This window comes from Lepidochelys kempii, chromosome 9, assembly GCF_965140285.1.
Source record: "Lepidochelys kempii isolate rLepKem1 chromosome 9, rLepKem1.hap1, whole genome shotgun sequence".
Taxonomy (NCBI): domain Eukaryota; kingdom Metazoa; phylum Chordata; order Testudines; family Cheloniidae; genus Lepidochelys; species Lepidochelys kempii.
The window spans coordinates 54,958,684-54,971,556 of NC_136388.1; the positions used below are offsets into that span (position 1 = coordinate 54,958,684).

At 42.3% G+C, this 12,873-nt stretch overlaps 2 protein-coding genes across 7 annotated transcripts in view; one reads left to right on the forward strand and one right to left on the reverse strand.

The window, feature by feature from the left end:
* Positions 1-12,873, forward strand: part of DTYMK (deoxythymidylate kinase) — a 56,993-nt gene that overhangs the window by 15,201 nt on the left and 28,919 nt on the right. Inside the window, exons 4-5 of one of the 2 annotated variants that reach the window (XM_073360432.2) lie at positions 1,210-1,407; positions 3,345-7,384. In XM_073360432.2, coding sequence (XP_073216533.1) covers positions 1,210-1,407; positions 3,345-3,455 — 309 coding nt within the window. In that variant the 3' untranslated portion in view covers positions 3,456-7,384. Of the gene's footprint in view, positions 1-1,209; positions 1,408-3,344; positions 7,385-12,873 lie in introns of those variants that run through there. The other variant, XR_012160854.1, reaches the window with a different exon arrangement.
* ATG4B (autophagy related 4B cysteine peptidase) overlaps positions 6,400-12,873 on the reverse strand; it is a 44,937-nt gene continuing 38,463 nt past the window's right edge. For all 5 annotated transcript variants that reach the window (XM_073360423.2, XM_073360422.2, XM_073360421.2 and 2 more), the window contains one exon: positions 6,400-8,600. In XM_073360423.2, the coding sequence (XP_073216524.1) occupies positions 8,527-8,600 (74 nt within the window). In that variant the 3' untranslated portion in view covers positions 6,400-8,526. The remainder of the gene's footprint in view (positions 8,601-12,873) is intronic.

A 12,873-nucleotide genomic window follows, 5' to 3' on the forward strand; every position in this document is an offset into this window, starting at 1 on the left:
TCCTAAGTGCATGACTTTGCACTATTAAATTTCATCCCATTTCTATTACTACAGTTTTCAGGATCATCCAGTTCTTCCTGTATGATAATCCAGTCCTCCTCTATATTGGCAATACCTCTCAACTTTGTGTCATCTGGAAATTTTATTACCACACTTCCACTTTTTGTGCCATGGTCGTGAATGAAAATGTTAAATAAGATTGGTCCCAGGACTCCATTAGTAACCTCCCTCCAGTCTGACTGTTCACTTGTCAGCATGACGCGTTGTAGTCTCTCCTTTAACCAGTTCCTTATCCACCTTTAGATTCTTGTATTAATCCCCATCTTCCCTAATGTAACTAATAATTTCCCATGTGGAACTGTATCAAATAGCTTACTGAAGTGGTAGATTACATGTCCTTTGTCTAAAAAAATTCTGTTATCTTAAAGAAAGATCAGGTTGTTCTGGCATGATCTAGCTTTTGTAAAAACATATTGTGTTTTATCCCAGTTACGATTTACGTCTATGTCCTTAACTACTTACTCTTTCCAAATTTGTTCCAAGACCTTGTATACAATTGAGGTCAAACTAACAGGCCTGTAGTTTCTTGAATCACTTTTTTTCCCCCTTTCTTAAAAATAAGTACTATATTAGCAAAGATGCTCTAAAAGATGTTCTCTGGCTAGATCAGTGAACATGGCAAGCCATACATTTTCTAACACTGTCTGCCTGGGCATAGAAATACTGTTTTGGTAAAGGTTTCAGAGTGGTTTCAGGTTTTTTCATGAAAAAGCAGCTATTTGTTGGATAGAACTACCTAGACATTAAAAAGGCCCATGTAATTATTTGAAAAAGTGACTCCGCGTTTAAGTGTCTGTGATCTCATTTACCGAGGTGCTGAGCACCTGTAGTTCATGTTGACTTTAGTGACAGCTACAGGTGCACAGCACCTCTGATGATGAGGCCATAAGTATTTGGGTATCTTTTCTAGTACACATAAACTGGGCTATTCTCAGCTGATGTAAATTGGCATAGCTCCTTTGAAGTCAATGGAGCTACATTGATTTACACCAAATGAGAATCTGGTCCACTTGTTAGTAGTACTTCTTCAGTGGCTGTTCATTTTCCCCAAGTCCTTTTCCTTCTGGTCTCTCTTGTTGATCTGCTTTTTCTCATTTTCATTGATTTTTCTTCCATCTCCGATTTATTTCTCCTTCTCACTTTGGACAGAATTTCTCCTTGGATTGGTGCAAACAGCCTGATGTAGGGCTCCCAAAGCCAGATTTGATCCTATTTCTTCAGTTGAGCACATTGGAGGCAGCAAAACGAGGGGACTTCGGAAACGAACGCTATGAGAACAGCTCCTTCCAGGAGAAAGTTTTAAAGAACTACTACCATCTGATAAAGGACAAGACTTTAAACTGGAAGGTAAGGGAATAACCTTCCAGGAAGGCTGTAGATGGGCCAGTGAATTAAAACTAAACTTCTCAAGATTTTATCTTTTGGAGCCTACTTCAAGGAAAAACTGTTCTATAATGTAAAGGGTTTTCTAATCCTTGAAATTAAACATTGAAGACAAAACTGCTACAGTGTAGCACAGTCACAGGGAGATGCCATCTTGATCTTCTCATATAGTTAGGATGCAGGAATTGCAACTCACCATTTGAATGACTGAAACAATAAGCTATCAAGGTGATATAAAACTAGGTCAAAAAAGTAAGTGATCATTTCAGCAGATATTAAACTACTGTTAAATTCTGTATTTTTTTAAAAATGTGGTTAATTATGTACAACTGCCTTGAAAACCTGACTTCCCATTCATGCAGATGGTGACCTGCATTTCCTTGGTCTGGATCTACTGGTCAGCTAGAGTTCCAGTCTCAAGTATCAGCAAAATGTCAGTTTTTGCAGAACAACAACTCTAAGCACTGAACAGAGCCTGAAATAGTGTCAAGTGTTCCTAAAATGGTTTTGAAAATCCGTCTGAATATTCTTATAAAGTCAATATGTAAGCTGTTAAAGGTATTACAGTGATCACTGGATAGAATATCAGCCACTCACAGAGAACTGTTCACAGTGTAGATTTAAAAGCAAGTTGAATACTTTCAAATAATAAATACATTGAGGATATTGCAATCTGTTTGTGGATGAGGAGAAAACAAGGCTGGATAAACTATTGTGAATTGTTCACTCAGCTCAACTCTAAATCCATCTGTTAACCGTGGATTTAGTGATCTGAGAATTTTTTACCTGCCAGTTTCCATCTCTACCTTGTGCGTTCCAGGATTAGGTCATTTATAAAGAAACAAAATCAGTATCTTGTAACAATTCATCCATCAAGTGCTAACTTCATTCTGCTCATTGTCTAAATAGTCTAAAGCCATGGAAATGTGTTGACCTTACCAATTACCATAGATTTGTAGCAATGAGTGAGCAGTAATTTGAGCAAAAAGTCATCAGATTGTCTTTTAAAACTCAATTGTTTTGCTCCAAATTGCAAAAACGCCATAATTTCCTGGCTTAATGGTGGTCTGGAATGTCTGTTTAACAGATACTAGCACATTGGTGTTTCACTTTGACAGTAGATTTCCTTTTTTTGACCACCCTTCTTCATAGAAATCAGAGTTAAACAGTGTCTCCTGCAACAGGGGCGGTGCATTGGAAGATAGGCTAAGCTAGACTGGTGTGTCCCGTTTTTTCAGCTCTAGAATGGGGATATTATTTTTATACTTTTACAGGGGTATGATGAGGCTTAATTCATTAATGTTTCAGGATCCTCACTTAGATAGCACTATACAAGTGCAGCATATTATTTCTGTTGAATTCAGCTCTTCACGTTTCAGAAAACAGCTGGAGAGTACATATCCCCATCCCACATCTCCAGCAAGAGTAAAACTTTTGCACACCCAGTGAAAGATTAACATTTTGTCCAAATAATAGTCAAATTTGTATCCTTTAGGAGATTTCTTTAGAGCTGGGGTTGTAAAATAACTTGGGTCCAATGCCTAATAGCCTCTGTCACTAACAAATCCTGTTCATGAATAGCTGTCTGTGTTTTCCCTCATGCCACTCCACACTCGTTAGGTGTTCTTCGCTGCATTCAATTTCTGTCTCTTCCAATTCCAGGACAGAAATTGTGCACAAGAGGTAAAATTCAACATTCTTCACTATTCTCCTTGATTCATGAATTTGGAATAGCCATAGCTGATGTAAAAGGTTTAATATAGTGGGGAAAGGATGGAAATAAGTTCAAGACAGTCAGTGGCTTCCCCTTTCTAAACACTTCACTGTCTTATTTTCTCCTCTAATGAAAGTGTTGGGTACTGAGAAATGTTTTAAATACAATGCTTTTATTTTGGAAACAGACAATTGATGCTTCGAAGAGCATTGAAGAGTTGCATAATGAAATTAAGTCTTTCACTGAGGAGGTCATGCAGGAGGTTCAGAATAAGCCCATAGGAGAACTCTGGAACTAGAATTGGCTCTTATTCCATCCTCTTCCTGCAGCATATTCTGCTCCAGATCTGATTGAAGGGAAACTGGCATCTCTCAGATCTTCCTCAGACAGACTCCTTCACCTTTAATAGCTGCAGTTTAGATCACAGAGAATTGTTTTGATAGACCAAAAATACCTTGGAGATCTCTGGTTTTATCTAATTCCTCTGTAAATTGGATCTTACAAGCCATCTTCCTGATGTATTTTATAAATGCAGACTTTTTTGTAAATCTTCCTATAATCCAGGCACAAGCCTTGTGCTGGAGCAATGACAAAATGTATAAAACTGGAGCTGTTGGCTAATTACCAGGCTGAGTTATGGTAGTGGGACATAAGGAGGAGCAGAGGGGAGGGATAGAGTTGTGAATCGAGAGAAGGGAAAAGGGTTTTTTTTTACATTTGTACTTTAGAGAATTGTCATTTTTCACAATCATATACCTGTGGGACTCCCCTTCCTATAACTTATTTAACATACTAACTCAAACTCTTAATTCGTGGAAGTCTTGCTAATAAATTAGTGCCTTTTATTTTAGTGTCCTTTTTTGCAGCAGCAGCAAGTATTTATTTAAGTAAACTGGTTTGAAATCACTTTTGGAAGAGTATCAACCCAAGGCTGTACTCTTCCTTAGCGGGAGGGTGATCCAGTATTTCAAACACCGGTCTGGGATGTGGGAGACCTAGGTTCAGTTTCCTGCTCTGCTACAGACTTTCATTGTGACCAGGTCAATTAGTGTCTCTGGGCCTCAGTTCCCCAGCTATAAAATAATACCTGTCACTCCTATCTCATAGGGGTGTTGTGAGGATAAATACATTAGAGATTGTGAGGTGCTCAGATGAGGGTGCCAGTAAGAACCGTGGCTAGGTAGGTTGCTATAGCGTGGGACTGGTTTGAAAGGTGATCTGCACACTGAAACCATAATTATCTTTAAACTGAGTTGAGTTCCCTACATAGCCAGGATAACGTGTCAGCACCTTAAAGTTAGGCTTTCTTGTTTTACAGATCCTGATGTCCTTGTTTTGTGGGTAATGCCCCAGCATGTCACACCTGCTAGGGACTGTGGTCTTACCTGACTCTCTCAGCTCCTTCCTGGCTAAAACCAGATTCCATGGTGATATTTCTAGAATAGCGTCTTCTGTGTTCTTACATCAAGCAGGAGGCTTGATTGGATGTAAAATTAAAATATTGGAAGGGTTTTAGTTTCTGTATCTATGGGTCACTTTAAAAAAAATCTGTCAAGTCAGTTTATATTTTATGTTGCATTTCTATTAAACTGTTGGCTTTTTGATAGGTTGAACACTAGTTTAACATACCTTGGAAACAGCTCACCTCATTTGATGAGAGGTCAACACTGCAGCTCTTAGTTATGTCTGGCGCTAAAGGTTTCTCTTCTGCTAGCTGGAAATTAGGGTTGAACTCCTTGACCCAGCAGACACAGAAATTCAGCTATGGAGATCTAAAGTTTAGATGAGGCTATGCTGACAAGATACAATATGATGAAAAGAAATTGGGTAAACTCCTGTTTTACTGGAACTGTTTCTTTAAGTAGGAGTCTATTGCAGACTTCTCCTTTTGATAGCTAAATTAAAGTCTGTTTATAACAGTTGTGTGTCATTATTGAGAGTATCTGCTGCAGTAGACTTATTTTTACCATAAAGTTTGTTGAGAAAGGAGGGCCTGTGTGGCTGAGGTACAGGACTGGGAAGCAGAGACCTAGGGTCCTAGCTCTTCTGCAACCTTAATGTGACCTCAGGCACGTTACTTTGTTCTCTGACTTTAGTTCCTGTCTGCAAATGGGAGTAATACTTCCTCGGCCTGAACAGGCTAGTCTAAGGATGAATTTATGAACAGCCAAAGGGGTGAGGGTTAAACTGACTCTACGCAAACGTAGCTGAGAAAAATGATTTCATATCCCTCTTTTGTAGCCAGATTCCTTGTCACAACAGATTAAAAGGGATCCCTGTCAGCATCTGGATCCTTTAAAGGGAAGAGCAGCTCTGCTATCGTCATTAGCAGTAAAATAGTCAAGTACCGATATTATCTTTAGGCTTCAAAGTTAAATACCCAGAGAGATAAATGGGACACTTCATATTTTTAAAGTTATCATTGTAGGCATGAGGACTAGCAACCTAATTTTGATAAATGAAAACACAGAACTCTGTTCTAGAAAATAAATAGCACACATGGGATCCTGACTGTAGCTGCTAGTCTAGCTTTGCTGTTGGTACTGCAAATAAGCATAGTGATAGGTGTTTAGGAAAGCACTGCATGTGTTAGAGCAGTTTAAAAGCACAGAGTGGTCTTTATTTTGTCCTTACACTGGATACGTTCATCTTTCCCATGCTATCTGCCTTTAAAGCTTATTGGAGGATGGTGAATTTTTCACCAACTTGTTTCTCTTTAAGAAGCTCTAGCAGTCCAGGACTAGGCCCTGTATTCTTACAGAAGCTTGCGATAACTTTGGGAGGCAAAGAGACTGGCATTAGCACTGCAGTAAGGGAAGATGAATGTGCTCTTCTCAACCTCAGGAGTTATGTTCTCCTGTCTCTTCCACCTCACCCTTTTTAAAAAAAAAAACCCTTTCCAAGGAAGCATACAGGAAATGGCTCAGTTATCTTGAGCCTGACAAGGATTTGAGCCAACTGGTCCATGATTCTCAACTATGTTTGAGGCATGGTAGCTTAGCTAGGCCTACTTCCACTGGACTATCAGATATGCTTTGCACCACCTGAAATCTCTTAACAGGTTAGCCCCATCCACTTTTGCCACCCAAAGCCTGGTTAAAACTAGATGCCCTAGAACTGCTTCAAAAGGGTTTTCCATACTATGGCATAAGAATCTCTGGACAAGGAGTAAGGGGTAAAATACACCTTCCCCATCCATAACAGCATGGGCTGCTCCTCAGAAATAAGTATTAAAAAACAAAAGATTTTAAATTTGTTTATTTAAATACAAATTGAAAGCAGCTGATGAATGGAGCACAGCCCCACTTCCTCCACCATCTCCCCTCCCCCTTAAAATTAATGCAAGAGAGATGACAAGGAACAGCAACAGAGAGAAAGCAGCAAGTAATTTAGTGACAGAAGCATCATGGCTCAAGAGTTAAAATCTCTGGCTCTCTGGGAGATTAGGGGCAGATAATAAGATTAACATCAATAGGTCAGTCAGCCTTGTCATGGAGGACAGCATTTATGGCCACTTTATGTACCTTCTGGGTACAAAAGCATCAACTGACAAGTGCTGTTCCCAAATGCAGGAAAATGCATTGCAAACATGGATTTGCCACCTGCAGCAGCCCTGGAGAACGGAGAAGACTTGAGTAGCTTCTATGGTGGCTTACATCAGGACTCAGTTCTCCTATGCATCTGTTTTCAATCCAGCTCTCATTTTTACTAAATAGATATTATGGGCCACAGGCAAGCTCCTGTAAAGTTAAAGTAACTCCAAGGTTTTTAGTACAAGGGTGTTTGATGTTTAACTATCAACTTTTCTAGGCAACCATTTTTTTTCCTGACATCTTCAGATGATCACTTAAAATGGGTTTCTTTGGCCTAGCTTCTACAGTATGCATTTGCCACACAGTGCTAGAAGGACCATAGAATATCAGGGTTGGAAGGGACCTCAGGAGGTCATCTAGTCCAACCTCCTGCTCAAACCAGGACCAATCCCCAACTAAATCATCATAAAGGGAAGTTGCAGAATAGCATGTGAAATGGTACCAATCAGCTAAGAAACATATTCTATGTCTAATTAAATTTCAAGCCCCCTTGTACATCATTTTGAATGCAGGGAGTCCAATTGGAATAGTACCTGGAACTATTCAATCAACCAAGGAGGAGTGACCACACTACATAGGATGCTTTGTGGCACTAAAAACTGCTTGGCGCTTTCAGAGTAACAGCCGTGTTAGTCTGTATTTGCAAAAAGAAAAGGAGTACTTGTGGCACCTTAGAGACTAACAAATTTATTTGAGCATAAGCTTTTGTGAACTACATCTGATGAAATGAGCTGTAGCTCACGAAAGCTTATGCTCAAATAAATTGGTTAGTCTCTAAGGTGCCACAAGTACTCCTTTTCTGTTTAGCGCTTGTGGCACCAAAAACCAAAAGCAACATCAGGCTCTTAAGATTTAAAAACATGTCAACCTCTCACAGGACTGTCTGGTTCTCTTAACAGATACTTTAATGAAGACACCTCACTGCTAGAGTTGTCAATCCATCTTTTTCACAGCCTTGGTGATTTGAGGACTCATCCAGTGAGATTCCTTTTATTTAAACTGGGATTCTCCTCCCCTTTTGGTTGTCATCTTTAGACCTTGGACATTACCATGAGGTTTTCCACATCAAGGAAGTGCTTTCGCCTCTGAGAGAAGGTTGCCCTTTATAAGAGCAGGCAGCTTCTGGGTATGGTGAGAAGACAGGCAGCACTGTGTTTGTGAGAAACCACTGCAACTACTATTAAGCATCATCAGCAACGTGTGGCCTATTACTAAGGAAAACATGACCATCCAGGTGACTAGCTCACATACTACTGGGCTGGAGCCTCTGTATGGGACATGCCTGGTATTAATTTACATTGCTTTCCATAAATCTAAGTTTAGCCCAAGTCAGCCATAAGCAGGAAAGCTGTGGAAGGAACTAACAGTATAGGTTTTGCCTCTCAAAAGAGGAATAGCACTTATTAAATATCACTAGGAAGTACTCATAAGGGTCTAGCTCCATGTGGGGTTTCTGCTGTTATTCCTAGAGGGCCAGTTGAGCTGTTGCTGTAACAAACAAAACTCTGAACTCCTAGGCACCACTGCATCCACTTCTTGCATGTGTTTTGCACTGAGAAATCCTGACTCTGGTCACTGAAGCCTTAATGATGACTTGTTTCTTGATCCCAATGCAGAGAGTGCACACTGTGCTTCAGACTGCACAGAATGCTAGGATGGATAGGAGGCAGGGATGTCAGCAAGCACCTATGAAAACCAGTAAGGGCCCAGGTGCTTGAAGGAACTTTTCACCCCCCACCCCCAAACACAGATGTGCAGTCAGTTTCCTATCTATTTTCAAAGAGATAAAATTTCAAAGTCTTCATCCTCAGAGTCAAAGAATCTTTCCAACCTGTCTGCATCAGAAGAGTCTGAAAGACAAGAGACAAAACCACCTCTGTTTAATGTGCCCATTGCTTAAAACAGATTTACACCAAAACCACTCACCAGCCCAAGCTGTATGAGGGGGAAATTATGGGTGTCAAGCATACGAAGCAGGGGGCATGACTGAAGAAGAGGACGGGGCATGCTTTAATAGCAAGTAACAATGGACAATCCACATTACACCTACAGTATGTGTGGCACAGAATATATTAGCTATCCCTAAATGGTATGTTCCTCAGCGCTGGACAGTTTGTGTCTAATAGCCTTAATATGGCACAACCTTGTGCTGAAACATCTGGTGGCTGTATGTAGAAGTGTCAAATGTATAGACTCTATACACCCATAAATATATATGCTGTACACAATATAGAGAGAGTTCTGATTAAAGAGAGGCTGGGTTCAACTATATCTTTGGAAAGAGTAGACCAGTGCTGTCTTGAGGCTTTATATGGACCATACTCAATCCTCTGTCCCTAGTATTAGGAGATGTCACACATCCCAACATGAGTTGACGAAAAAGATTTCCTTTTATTAATGCCTTTGACCCAGAACATGAGGAAAGGGCAACACCACACCACAGATGTTACTGACTCAGCTGAGGCCAGCTCTATCAGGGAGCTGCAACTGATGCAGAGTCATGTTCTCTACTGATTTGAAGAGTGCAGGCCACGCTGATGGAGCAGGCATTAGTGAATGCCCAGCACAGAAGCACTGAAGGCAGCGTGTGTGTGTTGGTCTATGTCAGTTTTACCATTACAGCAGGCATGCCAACTGAACCCTCCAAATTTGGAGCTGAGCATAGGGGAAAACTCAGAGAGGGGAGAGAAGTGGAACAGAGTGGACCTTACAGAGACCAACACTATCTAAAGCAACAAGAATGTGTGTTTTAGGTTTTACCAGAGTAACCAACAGCTAGTGAAATGCTGACTGCACAGCAGGAACAGAGGACACTAGTCAACTAAGAAGTGGTGGGGCTCTGGGTTGTGGCGCATTCAGTTGGATGAGGGAGCATATACAATAGCCCAATGGTTACTGCTTTCCAGTGTTCTAACTAGATTGAGAGCCTACATGTGCACCAAGAGCATGGATGTATCAATACAGAAGATACCCAAAGGGAAGTACTCTCAACTGAGGCAATAAGGGAAAAAGCAGCCAATATCTCAAGGAGGACAACGATTGCAGTAAGAACTAAGTGAGACTGAATTAAATCACAAGCAAATCAGTAATTCTAGTGAGGGCCATGGCAATAAGATGAGCAGAAAAAATAATGGATTGGTAAGGGGAGGGAGAACTGAAGGTGAGCAGCCCATTCCAACATTTTAGGGACGAAAAAGAGATGGGAAATAGGGAAAATTTGAACCGAGAAGGATTAAAAATAAGGGAAAGGAAAAGCTTTCTTGAAGGAGGAATGAACAGAGCGAGCTAAGGGAGGCTGTGAGAAAGGCAGTGACAGAACTGAGTGTCACAGCAGAGAGAAATAGATAAGAGCACAGGGTACAAATGACAAGACACATCCAGTTCCTGGTAACTACAGACATGTTTGTCCACAGATACTCCTCTTGGCAGAAGAAGTTACTCACCTTGTGCAGTAACAATGGTTCTGAGATGTGTCCCCCTGTGGGTGTTCCACTATAGGTACGTCTGCATCCCTGCACTGCTCTTCAGAGAATTTCAATAGCAGTCTGTCCTGCACACGCGGCTCCCCACCTGCCATGAGTCTAGTCAGTGTGCATGGGCATTTCCCTCTCAATTCCTTCTCTACCGCAGAGCCATATAGAGAACGGCAAAATAAACTGTCAGAGGGTCAGTCATGGAGCACCAATAGGGGGACACATCTTGAACCATTGTTACTGCACAAGATGAGTACCTTAGTCTTCAAATAGCATCCCTATGGGTGCTCCACACTAGGTGACTCCCAAGCAGTACCCACCGCAGGAGGCTGGGACTTTAGAGTCAAGGCTGATACAGATGATAGTACAGTGGCCCTGAATTGGGCGTCTGAAGCTGAATCACTCAGAATGGCATATTGTTCTGCAAAGGTATGCACAGAGGTCTGTGTAGCTGCCCTGCATTTCTCGGATATGGGGATACCCTTAGAGAAGGCGATCAACGAGGAGACTGCCCTTGTGGAATGTGTGGCTACCGAAGATGGGGGGGTTACACCCTCCCCCCTCAAACACAATTGGTGGCAGAATCTAATAAAGCTAGAGACCCATTTGGACAATGTCTGAGCAGACATCGCCGCACCTTTGATTTATCCATAACGGAAAGGAAGAGAGTCTTGGAGATTTTCAGAAGGCCTTCGCCCTGCCTAAATAGAAGGCCAAAGCTCTTCTCCCAGAGTATATGGAGGATGGCCTCCCTATTGTCCATATGAGGTTTTGGATAGAATATTGGGAGTTGAAAGAGTTGATACATGTGAAATGCAGAAGTTATTTGGGGAGTGAATTTCGGGTGTGTTCTGAGCGTGACCTTGTCCAGGAAGAACACTGTAAATGGGGGATGTACCATCAAAGCTGGTATCTCTCCTATCCTTCTGGCATAAGTGATGGTGATGAGGAACGCCATCTTCATGGAAAGGTGAGTTAACGAACAAGTGGCCTGGGTTCGAATGGCAGTCTAGTCAGTCCTTTGGCACTAGGCGAGGTCTCATTAGGGAGTAGGGGTCCTGGGTTGTGGGAAAAGGTTTGCTATACCTTTCGGAAATCTTTTCATAGTTGGGTGAGAGAAGATTGAGTAGCATCTATTTGCTGGAAGGTAGCAGTTACTGCCAAGTGAACCTTCAGCAAGCCAGTAGAAAGACCCGACTTCTGTCAGGATAACAGATAGTCCAGGATCACTGGCAAGGTGGCTGAATTAGGACTTGGACTGGCACCATATCTGGAATCTCTTCCATTTCTGCAGGTAGGTGAACTAGTAGAACCCTTTCTACGTCCAGTACTACCTCCTGCACCTCCTCTGAGCAAGATGCTTTTATGAACCAGAACCATGAAGAAGCTATGCTTTGAGATGTAGGATCCATGGATTAGGGTGAAGGATGTGACCCCTGTTTTGTGACAGACAGCATGGGGTGATTGGTAGGGTCACCGGAGGACATCATGCCAGCTGGGACAGGCAAGGGAATCATGTCTGTCTGGGTCTGGTAGGATCAATCAGAATATTTGGTTTTTCCCTTTTTATCTTCAGCAGCACCTTTAATAATACAGGGAATGGAGGAAAGATGTAAAGAAAGCTCTTGTTCCACAGGAGGAGGAGCATGTCTCCCTGGAGTGTTGGCCAAAGCCAGACAAATGGAGCCAAGACGCCCTCCTCATAACCACCACCACGGAGATAGAGCACGCTGCCATGTTGGCCGCATCCGATGTGCGCTAGAGACGTTTTTGCAACTAGCTGGTCTTCCTTAATGATGGCCAAGAATTGGTTAAAGAAGTATGGGCTGGATGGATGCACTACAAGGTGGGCAGAGAGTTGACTAGATTGTCGGGCTCAACGGGCAGTGATCAATGGCTCCATGTCTAGTTGGCAGCCAGTATCTAGCGGAGTGCCCCAAGGGTCCGTCCTGGGGCCGGTTTTGTTCAATATCTTCATTAATGATCTGGAGGATGGTGTGGATTGCACCCTCAGCAAGTTTGCAGACGACACTAAACTGGGAGGAGTGGTAGATACACTGGAGGGTAGGGATAGAATACAGAGGGACCTAGACAAATTGGAGGATTGGGCCAAAAGAAATCTGATGAGGTTCAACAAGGACAAGTGCAGAGTCCTGCACTTAGGATGGAAGAATCCAATGCACCGCTACAGACTAGGGACCGAATGGCTAGGCAGCAGTTCTGCAGAGAAGGACCTAGGGGTGACAGTGGACGAGAAGCTGGATATGAGTCGACAGTGTGCCCTTGTTGCCAAGGAGGCCAATGGCATTTTGGGGTGTATAAGTAGGGGCATTGCCAGCAGATCGAGGGATGTGATCGTTCCCCTCTATTCGACATTGGTGAGGCCTCATCTGGAGTACTGTGTCCAGTTTTGGGCCCCACACTACAAGAAGGATGTGGAAAAATTGGAGAGAGTCCAGTGAAGGGCAACAAAAATTATTAGGGGACTGGAACACATGAATTATGAGGAGAGGCTGAGGGAACTGGGATTGTTTAGTCTACGGAAGAGAAGAATGAGGGGGGATTTGATAGCTGCTTTTAACTACCTGAAAGGTGGATCCAAAGAGGATGGATCTAGACTGTTCTCAGTGATAGCAGATGACAGGACAAG